The sequence below is a fragment of the Oenanthe melanoleuca genome, chromosome 4, assembly GCF_029582105.1.
Source record: "Oenanthe melanoleuca isolate GR-GAL-2019-014 chromosome 4, OMel1.0, whole genome shotgun sequence".
In the NCBI taxonomy this organism is placed as follows: Eukaryota; Metazoa; Chordata; class Aves; order Passeriformes; family Muscicapidae; genus Oenanthe; species Oenanthe melanoleuca.
In genome coordinates this window covers 61341878-61355275 of record NC_079337.1, presented here as the reverse complement: position 1 = coordinate 61355275, position 13398 = coordinate 61341878, and the positions used below count along the sequence as shown (strand labels likewise).

Here is a 13398-nt window from a genome sequence, read left to right as displayed (position 1 = left end):
AGCTGCTTTATACAGAAAAGGGAGAGAAAATTTTCTTCTACTTGGTGACTTACAGTAACTAGAAAGTAAATACATTTATCAACTTGATGAATGAGTCTATCCTGCAGCTATTCCATGTGTATGAGATTGCTTATTGTTCTAGCTAATAGGTCCATCATTCTGAAAATAATCTACCGTCTCCAACATTTCCCCTATGGTTAAGTTGGCATTCACAAGCATGTAATAGAGAGCAGTCACAGAAGTCTAATGTGATCTTCCAATTTAAAAATACCATCAAAAAGCAGTAATTAGTCATTGCCCAGGCAGCATGAGTAAGGAAAGGTCCACAAAGTTGTTTTGCAACTGAATTATCTCTTTTGCTGATAACATGACTAGTGATACAGAGGCAAGACCCAAAACTTATATACATACATATAGGGAAAAAATAGGATCTATCCATATTTTTAACCTTGTTCTCAGTAGAACCCCAGCACCTCCATCTTTCACAGAATATACCTAAGGAGTTGGTATTAGAATACTTCCAAATAAAGCAGCAAAAACTTTGTTTGTAACAGAATACCTCCATCCCTACTGCTCTACTGCTGCAAAGGCGGAATACTTGGCAATTAATAATAGATGTACTATAGTCTCAAAAATGAATACAGCTAATTAGGAGTAATAAACAAGTATATTTGTAAGAGGTTATGGTGAAAACAGACAAATCCCACTAACTTGTTAACAAAATACTCAAAATATTCCAAAGCATTCACCCAAGAGTTTTAGAACTAAAGAATGAATAAGATGAATTATTAAGCTCTTTTTTAAAACTTCCTTGATGCCTGGAGTCTAAAGGTGGCTATCCCTAAAAATAAAAAAGGATTCCACAGGGATTCAAACAGCTCTAGCTCTGTGAGCCTGATGATCATACCAAGCAACTTAAAATGTATCCAAAGCTAAAATAAGTAGACAACAACAAGATCTTTCTGGGAAGAAGTAAGGTGACTTCTGCAGAGGGAATCTCTTGGGAGCTCTGTGAAGGGGTCAAGCAGCTTGTGAAGAATGGTGATTCATCTGTCAAGCCTCTGGATTTCCCAACAGGTTCTGTCAAAATACCTCACAAAAGGCTTTTAAAGAAACTAAGAAGCTATAGCATAAGAAGGAGAGGCCCAAAAAGGATAGATAATTCTTAATCACAAACTGGGAGAAGCTGTTTAACAGTCACTTCTCAGAAGGGTGGGATGTCATGGCTGAGGTTCTTCAGCACCCTGGGAGCTTTGTTTTTGTGTATGACCTGCAAAAATCGGGAGAGTAATGAGCTCTGACAGGTTACTACCAATACAAAATTATTCAGGGTAATAACCAGAACAGACTGCACAGCTTCCCAAGATCTTAAAAGTCTGAATAACAGGTAATAAAACAGCAAGACTTAACTGGCAAACACACTGAGAACAATTTTAGCATCACATACAGAACAACAGCCTCTGAAATCATAAGCAACACCTTGGGGCTTCAGGAGACAACTTCAAAAAGAACCTCAGCACACCATTTAGTAAAAATTCTAAGTCAAATACTGAGAACAACTGCAAAACAACTGAAACCAATTACGCATATCCACAGTTTGCTCATATCTTGAGCAAATGCAGTTCTGATGCACTTACTGCTAAGAGGAAATTGTATAATTGAAAATTGTTTAGGGCAAGAGATAAGGTATGGACAATTTGTGGACCGCTTCTAATCAAGAAGGTTCAGACTTTTCCAATCTCAAAAAGCAACCGCGCTGACAAATTGTGACTTAGGTCTACAAAATCACAACAGGCAGGAGAGGCCAGACAGGAATCAGGAGCAAACAAAAGCAAATGGGAACACAGACTTACAGAACTCTCTGTAAAAGGACAATTCTCAGCTAAAACTTTTAAGCAATATTAACAGAGGCTGGACAAGTCAGTGGAGAAGTTACTACATTCACAAAACATGGGAAGCTGAAATAGTAGCTTAGAGATATATATAATTTTATTATATTTTTCAGACCTGTTCTCAAAATTCATTTAATATCCTACCCAAGGCAAAAACTGGCAAACAAATAGCCTGAATTTTGTATAATTTATGAGGAAACTGATTAAACACTGATTACTTTTACGTAGTATTCCACTTGAAGTGTTGCAAAATCACAGAATGTCAAAGGGATTTGTGAATTGCATCTTAAAATGAAGTCCACTTAGAAACCCTGTTGTAAGGCCTTGAATATGATCATACTTGCAAGCCTAAGATAGCAAATTACCAGAATCAAGAGAAAGGTAAGTCGAGCTTGGTGCATGCTAAGTTGTATTTAGCCTGCAAAAGCAATTAGATCCAGACTAAAGAACTCATGATTCTATTTCCACCACCAGTAAAATATTTCATAATTCAATTGGTACACTTATTTCTGTAGCTTTTATATTGTGGTTAAGCTTTATGGTTCAAGCTACCTCCACTGTGTTATTCCAAGCTCTGTGAACATAACAAAACGAGAGCTGCTGCATCACACACACAAAGAAAGCCAGCTGTCACAAAAAAACAGAAAACAAAGGTAACTGATCTTCCTTCTGCTTCCTGATATTAATACTTCAGGGAAACTGAGGACTCGCTACTAAACAGGTTATCCTCTAAACAGTAAACCAAAACCAAGTCAGGTTTTCTACTGATCTGTGTAAGATCCCCAGTGTTTAATCAAAGTTGAGCTGAACCGTGGCATTTTCTTTATTACAAGTATTATGAAGTATTATCTCCCCATTATCAAGTTCCTGGTTGTCATTAAATAAGCAGAACCTTAATTCATGACCTCTACTTTTCTATCAGCTTTGGCTGAAATAGTCCAACAGGCCTTGAGAGCCACTTCTGCACTTTGCTAGGCTCCTTCAGCACACACATTCACAGACACACTTGTGCCCACAGGAAACATGGTCACATCAACCCCTTTCTCTCGAATGAAGCCAAGGTAAAATGTGTTTAGAAAACATATTCACATGCACTGATGCAAAAGTTAACTTTTTAGTATCTGCCAGACATACTTCTCCTATAAATCAGCAGAGTACAATGGAAGTAATGAGCCAGGTATGGTTTAGCAGCAATGCTCTCTTGGATACATTAAGCAGGCAATGTAACATTGATTTCAATGATACAGAGACACCGGATGATTAAAATTCAGATGATCTCCAAATCTTTTGCAGAAAAGCTGACGTCCAATAAAAAGCTACCTGCGTAAAAAAATATATATGGATAAATTCCTTAATCCTGCTACACTCTATTGTCCTTAAAATCAATATTAAGGATTCACCAATCACTGCAGTATAAGGAGACGAATACATGTACATGCAAATCACTACCAAGATATCAAGTTGCTCTTACCTTGAACTAGATCTTGACTTTACATCTTCCTTTGCTGTCCTTTCACTACTAGCATCTTCATTGTAGTCCATTTTTTTATCACACAGTTGTTTTCTCTTCTCCCACTTCTTCTGCTGATTTGAGATGCTTTCTGCTTCTCCTTGGGAGTCACTTTCTGCTCCTACCTGTGAACCTGAGGAATGTGCCAGGCACTTAGAGGAGATTGGCAGTTTTTGCTCTTCACTGCCAAAGTCTCTTTCTGCTAACAAAGCAGAAGTTTCAGGTTTTAATGTTTCCTGCTCAGGGATTGAATTGTCCAAGTTATCTACATGGTCCATTTCCTTAGACTTTACTAATGTGTATGAAGCATTTACAACACCTCCTGCAGAATGTTTAGTCTTTAAACCTTCAACACCGTCCTCCCTGCTGTCTTCACAGCTGCCACAACACACACAGGAATTAATTAGACAGTTTGTGGCAGCTATACTGAGTTTATGGGATTCATCCTCCTCCTCATTTGCTAATGGATTAGCAGATCCAGGAACACAACTAATAGCTGCTTCTGGGGTTGTTACTGGGGATTCTGAGCTAGAAGGAGATTTAGGATTGAATATTACAGTAGCAGATATTTTCATTCCCCCTGTCCTGTGCGCTATCACTTCTGCCGTTTCTGCGTCATCGGCATACGCGTCCCAGCCATTGAGGTATAACTGTGAGTCTGCACCTTCCAGACAGCTGCATGAATTTGGAACTGAAATGCCAGACATCTGTTTTCCATCTTCAACATTGTTATTATTGCTTAAGTCACTTTTGGCATCTTTTAAAAGCAAAGCTTCCTCAGTCTGATGGCCATTCTCATAAAGCAAAGCATCTCTGTATTGCACGTTCTGTTCTGAATCATGGCAAGGGTTATTCACCCAAGCAAAGGTATCACTTACTGAATCCAACCCAGCCAGAGCTTCTCCTGCTCCATCTAGGTCATCCATAAAAAACACTCTATCCTCTTCATCAGTTAAGTTGTCAAGATGGTGTCTTGTTGGTGAAGCTTCTGTGCTAGAACTATTTCTTAAGCTAGGTCTGTGAGCTGGAGACTGACAGATGCTTGGAGGGGAAAGCAGAGAAGACATTTCATCACCAACTCTGTGCACCATCCTGTTCAGCTGCTCCAGCTCCTGCTCATCATACTGCATGGAACAAGCCAGCTCAGCCTCTGTGTTCTCAGCTTTTGCTGAAAGTTCCTTAGGAGGCAAAGTTGCAGTTATGCCTGGTGCAATGACAGAGGGTACTTCAGGGTCTGCTCTGACAGGAAAATCTACATCTTGAGAGATGCACAGGTTACGCTCCAGTGTGTGCAGTTCATCCTCAGTCAGTGTCTGAAGGAGATCCCTGAAAATGAAGAAATACATGACTTGTCATTTATAATCATGAGGCATTGATGTTACAAATTTTAAAAAAGCTTTTACTGTTAGTGCAGAAACCCAGAACTTGAGGGCACAGAATACTTCTGACTGTGTAATTCAAGGTGCATTTTGCATTCATATCCAGAGCATATGACTACTGATGCCTGAATTTGAGATTACTCATGCAAATAGAAGGCATAAAATTACATACATGCTTGCAGTGAAGCCTCAAAAAAAACTAAAATACACACAAAAATGGAACTTTTCCCCTCCCCATCACTTAGAATGAAAATGTCACCCACAATTAGATTTATTTTATCATTTTACTTTTTTAATTCACAGATTTGACTTTGATTAGCAAACTAATTTTCCATCCTTCAAATTGATTGAGAAAATTATTCTGCAAAAGAGTACTGCAGAAGTTTCACAACATTATACTTTCAGATAAAAGAAGTCAATAAAATAATAATATTGCTTATACAACACTGGTATCTGGAAGCCAGATAACTGAAATGGGAAGTTGACTCTCTCCTGCCTCAAACACTGAACTCAGTCTTCTGGCTTTGACAGGCATAAAGTTCTTTTTCTTCACAGTGGCTACTATGGGGCTGTGTTTTGCATTTGTGCTGGAACAGTGCTGATAACCCAGGGGTGTTTTGTTATTGCTGAGCAGGACTCACACACAGCCAAGGCCTTTTCTGCTCCTCACCCACCCCAGCAGTGAGGAGGCTGGGGGTGCATAAGGAGCTGGAGGGGACACAGCTGACCCCAAATGACCCAAGGATATCCCACACCATAGATGTGGCATCATGCTCAGTACATAAAGCTGGGGGAAGGGGGGCTGTTTGGAGTGGTGGCATTTGTCTTCCCAAGTCACCATTAGTGGGATGGAGCCTGGCTGTCCTGGGGATGGCTGAGCACCTGTCTGGGGAAGTGGTAAGTTTATTCCTTGTTCTGCTTTGCTTCTTTGGAACTTTTGCTTTATCCATTAAACTGTGTTTACGTCAACCCATGAACGACCTCCTTTTTACTCTTCTGCTTCTCTCCCCAAACCACTGGAGGGGTGCAAGTTGGCTGCGTGGGGCAGAGTTGCCAGCTGAGGTTAAGCCACAACACTGGGTCATTAAGGAGTAAAGCTTCTGCTTGATGTTAAGAACAAGGCAGGTCTAGAAGCAAACACTGAGCAATTTAGTAAACTGTGTTTTTATAGACATGCAGCATCTCCAGTGTTACCAAGTGTCCTCAGTACTGCAGTTTAGGACTACTGGCACCTGAAAACAAAGTGTTATTAAGTGCTTGATAACTTATAAACAAATCCACAGACACAGCAGCATGTAAATTAAGTTCTGAATTTGATTTACACTATCCTTCTCAATTAGAAGCCACATATACAAATATCCCGTGTCTAGAACTGCTGCTATCATTTTCAAAGACCAGTAAGTGTATTTTAGCATAAATGAATGGATGGGAAAAGCAAGGCATGTTCAAAAGTTACGAGTCCATTATTCCACATGTGTTTAGGAATAATTTGTAAGCAGGTGACATACAGCTGGCATAATAATAATAATAATCATCATCATATATTGAAAGAATTCCCTTGAAGGAGTAACTTTGGTGCAAAAAAGAGGCCAAAAAATGCCAAAAAACCATTAAATGTCTCATATCTTGATTTCCAGTTACTGGCTTACATTGTTAACTTGTTAATTCCACGAACAAAATTTTTTGCAAGTAGTACCAGTTTTTCAAATAGCTCAAAAATTACATCATAGTATCTGACCTGTACATCAGCTACCTACAGTTTGAAAAAGCTAACAGTTTAGATAAGCATTCTTAAGTCAGAAGAAAATTATGCCTATGTACTTTTCATACTATTAACATTTTTTAAAAAATCTTGCCTTAAATGAGCAATATGATCCTGAAAAAAGTTCTAAGCCTTCAGAAGTACCACTTAGAAGAACAACTGCACTACTGTATCCTCATTTTTCACACTCTAACAGAGAAGTCAGAATTTCCTAGAATCATTCCATATGCATCTTCAAATCCAAAGTTTGACCATTTTTTTCAGTCAAAAATAAGGAAAATAGATGATCTTTGTCAGACCCAACTGCCTAATAAGGTATAAACCAGTATTGCTATCTGGCACACTAGAACATTTTAAATACCTATACATTCCTTTCTTTTGTCTACACAGTATGCAATGATCCCACCTTATTATTACTCAGATCTTGTATTTAACCAGTGTCTAAGAGATGAAACACTTGAACATCACCTTAAAAAAAAAACGAGAATGGCTTAAGTTTTAAGGTCACCATAAAAACAGTAGTATTATCACAATTTGTTTTTGAAATAACTTTACAACAGAATGAATAAAAACAAAGTAACATGATTGCTGCCATGAGGCTTTGTATTATGAATTTCTATTTTGTTAGTGTTTACCAAAACACTGATGTAGAATTGTACAAGCATAAAGAAAGTAATCTTAAAAGATCTTAAAAGCAGATCTTAAAAGCAGTTGGGCTTTCATTTAAAAAAATATAAACAAGAGCACACAAATAAGCACACAATAAATAAGCACACAAACACTAACAGTGAAGGGTTTAAGCTTGTCCCTCACATACACAATGATTTTAAAGATCTAGGAGACTTCTGGGTTGGACAAGGGTGCACCAAGTAGAGAATCCTGATGGATCCTAAGGAAGAGCAAAAGCACAGGACAGACACACAGTGATCCCTGTGAGTGCATACTACTGGCTGCCAACAGCCAGGAATTTCTGAACCAAGACAGCATCTGTGTGTTCAGCAATCAATAGTGAGCTTTTCTTGCATGGATTAAAAACTGTGTGCCAGGAACAGACCAACAGAAAACTGCTTGAACATCAGCTATGCTTCTCCATACACCACAGTCACACACTTCTCCAAACAAGAAAAGAAGGAGCAACTTCTACAAAGACTACACCAGCAACATTCAAAGGAATTTGCTTTCCATCCAAGCCCATCAGCATAATTGAGAATGATACACTGGGCCCAGGGAAAAGCTAAGATTGAATCTTTGGACTTCCAGCATCTATTCTGGGGTTTTATTCAGCCTCCAGAACGCCATGGCTGCACCCAGCATTATCCAGTGTCTGGGTTTCCAGAGCTACTCTGCTTCCTTTACCAAAGGCTCAGAGAGCCTGGCTGCTCAGACCTATCCAATACAGGTTTCACACATTCACTGTAAATTCCATGCTGGAAACATATATTTACTTTACACTGTCTAGATCCATGGACTCGAGTAATGAATTCTATGTCTGTCAATAACAACACCTCAAAATTTAAGGGCAATTGTATGCAGTTTTGAGGATGAATAAATATAAGTAAATAAAGCCTGATTTCAAAAAATAGTATTAACAAAAAGAACAACAGGCACCACCAGTGGAATCAGCTGACTGTCCTCATGTCTTTTTAGATGAGTCAGATCCACGCAGCCTTGGAAGAACAAAACAACCAGTTGAATTGCACATGGTAGTCTACCAGCTCTATAATTTCAGCAGAGAATTAATCCTGCTTGAAATTCAAAGGGAATATGCTCATTTTCCTAATCCAAACACCAGAAATTTTGCTATTAACAAACACAGCTTATTCTAAAAGAGATTCAGGTAATTACCTCCACTTCTCTGGTTAAAAATTCCCTGGATTCAATGACATCAGCATTTTTAAAGATGACAAATTGCCTTTTAGATATACTGTACATTAGATTATACAGGAGTCACTGCCAATCTGCCATGTTGTAAATGACTATGAAGTTATTGAAAAGGCATGTTAGCCAATATATGGAAAGAAATGTGACATTTCATTATTAAAACCTAAACATCAGGTGTCATCAGTAAGCTATAAAGTTTAATGAAACTGTAGCTACTTCAGTGGTTCACTTCCTTTCTGCTGAAGAACCTTTAACTTATTATGGTCATACGGATGAAAAGGATTTCTCCCTCTGCTTACATTATTCAGAAGCCACACATAAAGTCAGCTTCTGCAATCCACCCTGACGAGCAGCAGTGTGCTTTCTTCTCAGAGGGGCTTAAAAAAAAAAAAAAGAATTTTAAAAACTGCATGTTGAGGTTTCACCTGCTTTTACTCATTTTGCCATTGTATAATAGGAAGGCAAATTAGCTTTCAAAATATGAGGAACATTGTTCTTTCAGTGGTTACAGCTACTGGCAGAAAAACCAAGCAAGTCCCTCAGCTGTGCTCTGCCTGTTACAAGCAGCAGTAGAGATCTGCTCTGCCTATGGCAAAAACAATGAACATATCTTACCCTACTACCAATATCCAGGGTACAAAAATAAGTTCTTCAAAGACATGAGTCCAGATGTCTTTAAAGACAAGTTCAGCTTAAAAGCAGACAGGGCTACAAACCCACTAATCCTGCACATTCCTCAAGCCTCCTCCATTAACTCTGCTTCTATTCTGACTAGAATTTTAAACTGCCTTGTTATCAGAGAACAGCTTCATTGTTATTGGCAGCCTGTGCTCCAAAGGGAGCACAACCAGCTGCCACCACAGGAGGTAGGTACAAGAGTGCAGGTGCAGGGACGCCACACGCATCCTCCCGCTCCCACTGCGCTCAGCCCTGCACAGCCAAGTCCAGGCATCTGACACACCCACACTGAGAAACCAGCCCTGAGATATGGAACAAACAGCACTGGCACTACTTCATTGCTACAGTTTTGAACCAACTCCAAGTTTTGAATGCAGCCACCTCGTAAAAACTAATCAGTTTTTGCCCAACCACTGCGCACACTTAATTCAAAAGAAAATAAATTTCATGCTGCCCACCCAAGTCTTTAACACACAGAGTATGCATACTGCATTTAATTTCTAGTCAATGACAGAGAAAGGTTTCAGGCTACTTAAAATGGTATGATACTCTGATTCTGCACCACTTGATGTGCAATCTACTTGATTCTGCTCCACCAAAATCCATAGGGACTCCGCCATCACTTGTAATGGTCCAGAAACAAGCAGCAGGAAAGAAAAGAGCTCTGAAATAGGACAGAATTAAGGAGTACAGCAAAACCCCCAAGCTTGCTGACTTTTGAAAATCTCTGTACAGCAGCCTCAAATGTATATATAGTATAGGTCATACTTTATCACATGAACATTCTGTGTCACAGGCACCTAAGTTACTTATCTGTGCATAGAGCAGATGATGTGCTCTGTGTATTTCCTAAGCAGATTGCAGTAGTTTGGCAGAAATGTTTCAAATGCCTTAGTTTCAAAGGCACAGAGATAGCACTACTATATAATTTTGCATTGAGAGATGTATAAAACACCAATGCTAATATTTTACACACAAAATGAAGTCAACACAAGCACCTGGCTTAGATATTAATTAAAACATTCAAAGCCATAATTTGCTGCTCAACCCTTCAAAAAACTCAGCAAGAACTCTCACTGCTTTTTCTCAGTCTCAACAATCCCTATTGTTTTCAAAGTTGTCAGCCACCAGTAGGACACCAAAAATTTTCATACCTAATAGATATTTATCTTCTCTGCTAGTTCTGATTTAATTATGTGAATCAACATAATTAAACACAGTACTTATCTTTTCCTTATGGATATTTCAGGATAATACAGTTTAAAAATTAATTACCTGTAATCCTACAAAATAGTCATCTCTGTACATGATGTTACTCTATGAGCTAAAATACTTAGTTGGCTAAAAAGTTACAGAATTTTACAGAGGAATTCACTGGGATGTAATCACATTCTGCAGTAAGATGTTCTATATTCTTACAACAGGCACACAACCGGAATACACAATGCAGCCATTCTTAACAGAAGACTTCTGAATCTATTTTCATGCCTTAACTACTGGTGCTGGAGATTGGAGAAACACTCCAGGAAAAAATACTCTTTCTTTGTGGGGGAGCAGAAATGTTGGTACCAAGTATCATTCCATCTTCTTCATAGGTATCTACAAACCTTCCCACAGAGTACAGATTGCAGCCTGATGAGTTAAAAAAACCCAACCTGGTAAGAAAAAAACTCCACACAGCTTAGGTACTTGTAAAAGTAATTAAGTTACCCTACATGAACAGCACACTTAGTTGTATCTCATTGTTATTTTCATTCAATGTACTTTTCATTCAAGAGTATTACTAAAGGATCTTTTTGAGATCAGTTCTTGCCAGTATTTGAGCTTCTTCAATTCAGAGACTGCCAGACACAGAATTTCATATCACTTCTTGCTTGAATTTTTGCTCTGATGGATGTTATCTCACTAAGAAGACTTTGCCAACTTTGTCTCCTAGACAACTGAAGTTATATTTTTAATGTTTTCTTTCCTTTACAGAATAAATTAAAGTCTTAAAGTATATCAGAAGTTTTCCAGAATTGAATCAGAAATATTTTTATTTTTTAAAGTTGACATTGAAAAACTCTAGTTATTGAACAAACAAGCATTTTACAAATCTGTTTTCAACCCCAGAGCTATGTTCACAGTAACTGAAAATTAAGTGGGCTGATCAGTACACTGACTTCATTGATTTTCATATTGTGAAATATGAGGACAAAGAAGAAAATACAGATTATGGGAAGAATATTAGCTCTTAAAAATCCTTTTGGCTTTAGACAGCAAGTGGAATGCTGATGAAAATAGGATATAGCCACATATTTGGAATAAGGTATTTTAATGTCAACTCCATGGACTTTTCATGGTTCAATACCAATATGGCGTTTTCTCCCTCCTAACTTCAGTTTTGCCCCTCAGGTCACATTGCTATTCTTAATCCAGTATTTTATACCACCATAATTACTCAAAAAACCCCAACAAACCAAACATGTTGATTTGTCAATTTTAATTCTCAAATTTCAATATGAATATCATTATTGTACCTAAAAATAAGACTTCTAGACAAAAGTGCTAGGAAGCTTCAAGGGACACGTGAGGATGTGGTCTAGATATTTAAAAAGGCTAACTTCAGAAATAGCTCCTCTCTGAACCACCCCTCAAAAAGCTCACATTCTCCCTCAGGAGATGCCTCACCTCTAACAGATGAGAGGAGATCAATCTGGATAAACTATGTGAAAACTATTCTGACATTAAACTGTCACCATGACATCCAGGGAAGGCAACAAACTGCTGAAAATTGGACACAGGGGAAAGAAACTGAAACCTGTCAAATTATCTCTAGAGATTTCTAGGAAAAAAAGTTGCAGTTGGTATATTAATTTGAATTCTAACAAAATAACAGGGCTTATGGATTAAGAACATTTTTTAACACCCATATAAAATACCTGAAGAGTGAACATAAAGATCCTTCAAAGATACAGCTTAAATAACAGATAGGTCTTCTAAAGACTTGAGCTAAGAAAAAAATACTTTATGTTCTTTATACTTGAGCCAAAGCCCACATCTCCAATGGTAACCAACACTGAAGCATAATGGAAAGAAGTATAAAGTGATTTATCCTGTGAAAAACAAATTTACAATATGAAAAACTGATAGTCACTTCTATTAGGTTAAGAATTATCTGAATATTGCATCATAGCATAATGAGAAAATGTAATAAGCCTAGTTAAGCAGAAACGTTGATGCTAATTAGAAACAGAATCTCCCAAAAATAAACTCTAACTTTAGTATTTCAGGCATCATCTAACCAGAAGGAAAATGTGAAATGCTGTCAAACAATACTCAAAAAAATAAGAAACTATCACAGAGATTTAAAAAAAAACCACCATGAAATGAAAAACTACATTTAGTTATTGCATGGGTATATCAGGCTGATCAAAGAAAAATGCAGTTTATGGTTAACATAGCAAACAAACACTTTTTAAAGTATTTATGAGTTTTCAGGCCTCTGATTTTCACTTCAGAAGAGAAGCAATTACAACTATCTTTTATTACTTGCCTTATTTTTCTTAGCAAAGTGTGAAAAGGTCTAAAGAGTTCAGACATATCTTCTGGTTTATGGTCCAAGTTTAATGGTCCCTCGGAGTAGACAACAAGGCCACTGTAATTCAAACACATGCATGAACACACACAAAAATGAAAACTTTATTACACAGAGCAACCACTGAATAGTCAGAAAAGCAACTGTACATAAAGATTAGAACATTTAACTACATCTCGTTATCTTATTTTGGTCTTATTCACCCACAGCTAGAACTAGATACTATTTAAATTAATAGGAAAAAGATACCCCTCACTCTGTTGCCCTTTCTTAAACATGGCAGAAAGCAATGGAAGCATAAAGGGAAGAACACACACATTTATTTCATTGCTGCAGCTGAATTAAAAAAAAAAAAAACAACCCACTAAGGAAACCTATTATCAAGTACATTGGTCCACTGATTTGAGATATTGCAGATGGCTTTTCCTTTCCAGTCCAAATAATTTACAGGTAAGGTAGCTGACTCCTGAGCTCCTAGTTTTCTACCTCTAAAATAAATATAACCTGGTATTGACATATGGTAAAAAAAAAAAAAAAAAAAAAAGAAAATTATTTTCTTAATCACATAAAACACATTTTAAAGAAACCATGCTTCTAAATCAACTCAGCACTTGTACAGATTTCCCTGGAAAGAGGTAAATTCACAATCCTGAGATTTCAAGATCCAAGTACTTCACTGTAGAGATCTCAACAGCTCCTCCTGACCAAATCACCACAGC

General features: G+C 37.6%; 1 protein-coding gene across 5 annotated transcripts in view; it reads right to left on the bottom strand.

Annotated features, from left to right (window-relative positions):
- ZFYVE28 (zinc finger FYVE-type containing 28) overlaps positions 1–13398 on the bottom strand; it is a 143192-nt gene that overhangs the window by 37209 nt on the left and 92585 nt on the right. For 4 of the 5 annotated variants that reach the window (XM_056490387.1, XM_056490388.1, XM_056490389.1 and 1 more), the window contains exons 7-8: positions 12638–12739; positions 3364–4728 (exon numbers count right to left, since the gene is read on the bottom strand). In XM_056490387.1, coding sequence (XP_056346362.1) covers positions 3364–4728; positions 12638–12739 — 1467 coding nt within the window. Of the gene's footprint in view, positions 1–3363; positions 4729–12637; positions 12740–13398 lie in introns of those variants that run through there. The other variant, XM_056490392.1, reaches the window with a different exon arrangement.